General features: G+C 41.8%; 1 protein-coding gene across 1 annotated transcript; it reads left to right on the forward strand.

The window, feature by feature from the left end:
• The first annotated feature begins 3,179 nt into the window (after positions 1–3,179).
• Positions 3,180–6,596, forward strand: psenen (presenilin enhancer, gamma-secretase subunit). The gene is made up of 4 exons (XM_056286373.1): positions 3,180–3,313; positions 3,792–3,882; positions 4,911–5,015; positions 5,995–6,596. Exons 2-4 carry the CDS (start codon positions 3,822–3,824, stop codon positions 6,132–6,134), a joined length of 306 nt encoding a protein of 101 aa, XP_056142348.1. The 5' UTR covers positions 3,180–3,313; positions 3,792–3,821; the 3' UTR covers positions 6,135–6,596.
• Positions 6,597–7,763: the final 1,167 nt, after the last annotated feature.

Genomic DNA, 7,763 nt, shown 5'->3' on the forward strand with positions numbered 1-7,763 from the left:
TGCTTCAACAACAACACCGATAGCTAGCAGCTCGAGGAGAGACAAGAGGGAAGGCGCGAGATGGGGGGGGGGAGGAGGGGATGCCGCAATGCTGCAAGGGAAAGTGAGTTTTTTCATAGTAAACGCAAACGGGAATATCCAGGGCATATGGACAAAGGGTGCCTCTACACCGGGTAGCATTGGCTGTGTGTTCTCTCGGTTTGGTGGCCTCCGTTTGTCCTCCACGATGATTAAAAAGTGCCCGCACCTCCAGGTCTCTCTGTGATCCCTCTAACGCTGAACAAGAACCTTTTGGGCCACTTGGAATAGCTGAGTGACTAATGGGGGGGGGGGGGTTAGACTTTTGCTTTTCAAAAAGTAATTGGCATACTCACACGGGCTTTTGGAGTTAAAAACCCAATGGCTTCCTTTCAGGAAAAGACATCGGTCATAGATGAAAGCTCAACATTTCCGAGTAAATATGATTACACCCACAATTCCTGTGATAAATCAGTCAATGCTGCACCCTGGCTGGTCTAGCCGTGCCCATGGGTGTGCAGTCCCGAACGCTTACATGTCCACGTGTCTTTGTCCACACTCGTCACACGCACAGCGGTTAGAACGAATCCAAGGCCCATCGTTCGAGAACACAAGGTTACTAACTTTTCATCAGTGCAGCAGATTTCCACGGGGCCCAAAATCTCTTGCTGTGCCCTTGGTCACACATGCAAACAATATGAATATTACTGATCACACTGATCAGAGACAAAATATCCAGCATGAAACCTTCCTAAACCTTCCAAACGTTTTTCAAAGAGGAGAGAAAGCGGCAGAGCACAGCTGACCCTTGGGGTTGATGCTAGTCTCTAAGTGTAATATGGGTCACAGAAATAAGAGCAAGGGCAACGCATACCTATTGTTTTAATTCATTGTCCTCCGTTTTAAAACACTACCAGCAAAAGACTTGAAAAAGACCAAGTTTGACTTGATTTATATATCCTAGACATTTGTAATTGTCCCGATAGGTTTGTGAGTACATCTTCATTCAGTGAGAATATCTCATTGCAGCAAGCAACATAAAATGATCTTAATTTAAAGACTGCTGGAAAACCAGATGTGCAAATGCATAAACTTTGGCTGTGCATTGTAAGAGAAGACTTAGATTCAAAGATAATTGGATTCAGGCTGTAAGATACGGATTTAATTGCATACACAAATTATGTGATTTTTTGCTCCCTACCCTCGGATCCTGGCTAATCCTCCATGTTGTTTTAATTTTCAACGACATGCTATAGATGCATTTTAATCAATACTGGTGCTTCTATCCGATGATGTAGAATCTGTTTTGTTTTAGTTTTTTTAAATGTGTATTTCTTCTTATTTCTTACTCTGGACCAATCACACACCAATAATAGTATATTTTGTCTAGGTTATCATTAAGGGAGGGAATCAAAAACTGAATATAGCGTCTACAGCCGATTAAAAACGGTTCTTTATGTCTTTCATATGTTGACTGAAAAATGAAACGTTGCAGTTGGGTGTCTCGCTGGGAAATAAATAATAATAATAATAATACTAATAAAGTTTTTATTTGCTGTTGGTTTCTCTATCTTTGGAGTTGAATTTAAGGACATGAAATTGCAACAGGTAGGCCTTCGTACATAATAAACTATAAATATATAAATATAGATATAACAAGTATAAATATAACATGTACTCTCATCTGGTGTATTCAATGCAACAGTTCCAATTCCGCTGCCCCCCCCCCCCACAGACACCCCCCACACACATATACACCTTGATGTGCCACTAGAGAGCGGCATTGTGGCGATAACGATGGGTAAGTGTGGGGTAGCTTCGCAAACGGCACACACTACTCAGCAGACCTTTTGCAACTGCAATGAATAAGCTAAAACGAAAAGAGTAAAATCACCGTTAATTTCCGCTGATTTACGTTTAAATGTAAGATCAATGGTAACAATGAAGTGCGTTATCTCTTGACCAAGTAGGTCCAGCTGCAGTGTCGCAGTATCTACACGACACACCCACTTTACTACATGACACACCCACTTGATCAGGTTTGGACGTCAGAGGTACAAAACCAACAGGCCTATGAAAAAAAACACTTCCGTTTGAACTAGTTGTTTTAAAAAAAAAAGTACGCGGTAAAATGCTGCCTTCGAAATGAAATTTGATCAGAGCTGGAATTTACAATGGGGGGGGGGGGCACGGTGGCGCAGTGGTTACACAGCAAGAAGGTCCTGGTTCGAGCCCCGGGGTAGTCCAACCTTGGGGGTCGTCCCGGGTCATCCTCTGTGTGGAGTTTGCATGTTCTCTGCGTGGGTGTGCTCTGGTTTCCTCCCACAGTCCAAACACATGTAGGTCAGGTGAATCGGCCATACTAAATTGCCCCTGCGCGCGTGTGTGTGACGGCCTGTCCAGGGTGTCTGCCCAGTGACTGCTGGGATAGGCTCCAGCATCCACGCGACCCTGAGAGCAGGATAAGCGGTTCGGATAATGGATGGAATTTACAAAATACAAAATCATGAGAAAACGTTAGTGAAAGCTATTGTAAACTACTAATAAGACACGTTAGTCCCTAGCTAACAAGTCTGACCTTTTAGCCGAGCGGTTAGTGATGTCACCTTGTGGTGCACTACACATCGTATTGAATCCCGCACCGGGCAAGAAAATAACCGGTTACATTATTATATTAGAATTGTACAAAAGATGTAAAAGAATTAAATGATGAATGGCAACTATGAAAGAAAGCCACTTTATTTTGTCATTGTACAGGTTACAATGAAATTTGTTTTCTGCATTTAACCCATCTTATTGTATAGGAGCGGTGGGCAAATGTGCAGCGCCTCCAGTTCCTCTTTCCATTCATTGCCTTGGTCAGGGGCACAGGAAGGAGTATTAACCCTAACATGCATGTCTTTTTGGGGCACAGTAACTTCACTGTTATGGGATGGATGAAACATAAAAATATACCCTGAGATTTGGGATAGTTCACACTATAACAAAAACACTTTTTTTTAATATATCTTAATACCTGATGTATTCTCCCGGAACCAGTTGTCATAATGGGTGGCAACATTTAACTGCATTCAAAATCCCGCAAACCTAACCTAATTAGACAAACTGGAATATTGGGTCGTTTTAAAAAAACCTCGCATAAATTGCCGTTTGACTTTTATTTTGAAAATTATACACAGGAAGTGGCTAAGTCGTTTCTGCTGACTTTGTGCCGTTCCTTGTGTTGACGTCCTGATTTTGGCGTCTGCGTTGGCTTTCTTCGACAAGTACAGGAAGTTAACTCCGAGCTTGGAAAGTATGTGGTAAAATATTTTGGAGATTAATTTTCCCCTCAACCCATACACATTGTCTAGAGTTAAATGCCTCCCTGTAAAGGCGGTGACGGCGAGCTATAGAGCCAGTTGGGGTTAGTGCAAGCTAATGTTGTTTCGCTATGCTAATGGCAAGCCTGTGTGGCTGGCTGGCGTTGGTGTGGCGAGTCATCTCACTGCTCGTTTCGCATCCGGTCCGTAGCGTTGTCTTATAACGTGAGAATGGCGCTATGGTTTGGATCGCTTCAGCAGCGTTGAGATGGGAAGGCCTTTTCAGTTTTGCATTGTTTTTAGTGCAAGGCGGTGGTGTTGCGTCATTCATGGAGAAAACGCAGCCATGCTCAACACTTTTGGGGGGGGGGGGCAATGTGTAGTTGCATCTATCCAAAAATGCCGTTCAAGATGGATGCTGTTATTGGTTCATACGTTACTATTCCCCCCCCCCCCTTTCTATCTCACCAGGGATTTCAGCTGGGATCATAACGCATCGCCATGAATTTGGAACGGCTCCCCAATGAGGAGAAACTCAGCCTATGCAGAAAATATTATTTAGGTGATGTGTGAATTTAAATCTGTCAAGTGTCAAGTAGTAGTTGTTTACATACAAGATCTTCCTTCCTTCCTTCTCGCCCTTTGTTTTACGTATCAGTGTGAGTAATCTAGATGTCTGGCTATTTTGTTCCTATTCGAGATGTCCCTATCAAGTGTTTTTTGCCCTTGTTACTATCCGATACGAGTATTTGATATCGGGTTTCTGCCCATATCAATTCCAGGAATCAAGAATCCTGATTCCTGGAATTGATTTTGGAATCGGAATTTTCAATTCCCAATGCGGTATTTACATTTTCCTGCACAATACAGCTCCACAGTGCACGTCTCGCGTACAGTAAAGCGAGTAAAACCAGTCCAATGTAGGTAAGATGTGCTTGACAATTTACTCGCTCTGCATAAAGACAAAATAGCATCATTGCTGTCTGTTAATTGATTTCATTTCTTTAACAAAATAAGCAAAATAAACTAAAAAACAATATAAAAACACTGACCAAAAAGAAAGGACACTCCAAAGAGAAACGTGTGAAGTCATTGTATTCCTCCAAATGATTTCTTTTGAAGTGTCTTACCATGTTAGATCATGTTAGTCTTGTTGGAAGTAGCTCAGATACTACGGCCCTGTGAAACTGTCGCTGCGGACATTACACGTGTTTGTTGGGCTGCTTTCATCTTCCAGTTTAAAGGAGTTTTACACTGCAGACTTTTTAGCCTCTTGTGGTTGTTGACCTTTTAAAACCAGGCCTCACCATTTCAAGCTGTGGATAATGTCAGTTTATGACACCTACATAGAGCGCAATTGGGTGTTTACAACACCGATGTAACAGCTGGCATACAAGGCAGTGAGATAAACAAAGGATCGGAATTCAAGGCTTCATACGTCTGATGCTGATCAATTAAAATAAGCCTTGGTTGGCTGTGATACCGATCTCTCATGTCAGATCGGAACATCCCTAGTTTTTGTTATATTCATTATCTTGAGTGTAAAATAAATTACACAGTCTCTGGATTTTTTTTCTCTTTTGTTCACAGGGGGATTTGCATTCCTTCCATTCCTCTGGCTAGTCAATGTAGTATGGTTTTTCCGAGAGGCCTTTGTTAAGCCAGCCTACACCGAGCAACTGCAGATCAAAACATGTGAGCATCCTAACTGCTACCAAAATGGCTTTGTGCTCTTCTAAACTGAGAAAACCTTGTGAATTAATTTTGTATGTGAGAATAAATCAGAAAAAAAAGTTTCTTCTTTTTGAAAGAACCATTTAAATTTGTTGTAGAATAAACCTGTAGTTGATGTAAATTTGACAGTTTATAAGCAAGTAAAGCCTAAACAAATTTCCCATTTTGGTTTCCATGAGATTGGACAAGTCAATCAAAATTTGTAAATATGAACTCTGTAGTGTGGATCATAGTGGTTGGCAGCACACAAACATCAACCAAACATGATTCTAGAGTGGGTCTCAACTTTACTGTCGGTAGAGTAGGTCCAAGTTTTGTTTTTAGACGAGAAAGCTGATTTATTTCTAAGCATAATTAATATGTCAAATTAAGTGTCATCTCCTTAAATATGTTATGATGTCAACATTTTTGATGGGTATTTAGTGGATTAACTTCAACCACACTCGTGGTTGCCACCATTTTTCTCCTTATCAATATTCACGCCAAAGCTCTGGACTCTTAACCAGTTCTGCATACTTGAGCTTAGCAACTCCATAGCACTCTAAAACATCCGCCCACTTTAAGAGATGTGCAGGTGTATTCAACTTTTTGAAAATGTGCATACTTTATAAAATATTTAGCTTTTAATAGTAATTTTTTAGTAAAGAAAAAAATGCTGTGTCTTGCTGCGGGACCATTGCATTATAGGCTGTTTATGTTGATCGTTATCAGGTTTCTGGCAACCACCAAGTCAACACATGTTCTCTAATGCTTTATTATACTTTACAAAGACTTACATTATTGGCTTTGTGCCAGTACTGATAGGCTATAAGGCTAAAAAATAGTTATTGCGAATATCAGATGAAGATAACAGTATCCTGATACAATGCAGCCATTGTTTGCCTAATCAAGACAAGTTTTCTTATATTCATACGTCTAACATGTGATGTCTCTTTTCCAGATGTGAAGCGATCGGCATTAGGATTACTACTATGGGTAGCAGTGCTCACCACATGGATAACAATATTCCAGCATTTCCGAGCAGAGTGGGGGGAGGTGGCAGATAACCTCTCATTTACCATTCCACTAGGCATTCCTTGAAACAGTTTTTGAACACATATCTGCTGGAAATAACAAATGGTCCACAATAGGCCAAAGAATGTCCCCTCTTAGAGGAAAATTGCATTAAGTGTTGCAGGCTTTTAAACTAAATTGATCCAGGACAAAATTAATTTACTGAAAAGATTTGATGGTTATGCTTTTGCTGCAAAGTAAACATTCCAGGACTGGGAAATTGGTAAAATGTTGGATTCATATTTGTACAGCAGACATTATCTACTACTTACAGTACCTCACTCCAGTGGCAAAAGTGGATGCATCAGTTTAGGTTTTTCCAGGAGACCAACAATAGATTAAACAAATTTATAGGCCTATAGTTTTTTTTTCCTTAACACAATGCTGCACCTTTTCTCAAGATATTGTTTAGTATGTAAATGTATGTGTGATGGTATGTTGTTGTTTTGTTTTTTTTGCATTTGAATGACAAATAAAATATACATTAACTTTCTGGCTAGTGCTTTGAATCCATTTATTTGCCTTGATTTTCAAGTGCCAGTGGGCTGATGTTATTAGGTGGCAACTTGACTGAAGAACTGACCGTGACAGGTGTGTGATGTTTGTTCTGAAAATCTGACTCCTCTCGGGAGTCGCGTCTCCCAACATATGGATTCTTGCTGAGTAACTATGAAAGTGCTTAGACAACTAAAGATAATGTGTCATTGTGTCCACATTTACTCCTAATACGTGCCATCGCAGCTGGAGTCTTGCAAAGCCTCTGGTCAATCACTTAGGCGCCTGTTGTGAAACCCAATCCATGTCCCCTTCCCCGCCACCCCGTGGTCCATAGTCATTGCCATTTTTAGACACTCAAAAATAAATGCGGGAGTGAAAGGCCCTGCATATTAGCGGACAGGAAGGACGTGTCCCAAACAGTATTTATCGCTGTGGATCATTCATTGAGTCTGCCAGGAACAAGTCACAAGTGTCAGCAGTTAGGGTGATGATGCTGTTTACAAAACTGATTCATGAGGACTTGGGTGCCTCGACACATCTTGGCACATGTGGAGGGACTGATGGTCTCGTTAAAGTTGGCACCGTGATGAGGTTATGCTCACATTTTGGTGAAAGCTAGTCTGTCTTCCCTACGAATATTGATTGGTCAGAATCCCCCCCCCCCGCAGTGATTTACGTTCTCCTTTATTGGCCGTTTATCGGGATGCCCGTGAAACTCAGCAACAGCGCAGGTCCGGGCACACTTGTGGCTGTATGACAAAATGAGCCGATTCTGATCACACGTGGTCTGGCATGTGAAATGCGATGTCCCCGCTGTCACTGTCTGTTTGGCCCTGGAAGTCAACGTCACCCCACTTTTAAGAGCTTATTTTTGGACGGCTCTGAATGAGTCTTAAAGCCGCCTGGAAACGGGATAACAAAGTGACTTAATGGGCAGTGCGTTCGCCTATAAAAGGGCATTCTTCTATAGGCGCCGTTACAGCGTGCCGGTAGGAGTAACAGCTGAGATGGATCAAATTAACCGGACAGCTGCAGAGAAGCGTCATAACAATGTGCTTTGATCCCCCGACCGCCCGAATACTCGAGGGTGCGCGTGGATTGTGTGGGAAAGCATCGCATCAAGGTGCCCCACCGGGAATTCCCAACTTACGTAACTCC

Source organism: Lampris incognitus, chromosome 9 (genome assembly GCF_029633865.1).
Source record: "Lampris incognitus isolate fLamInc1 chromosome 9, fLamInc1.hap2, whole genome shotgun sequence".
NCBI classification, from domain to species: Eukaryota; Metazoa; Chordata; class Actinopteri; order Lampriformes; family Lampridae; genus Lampris; species Lampris incognitus.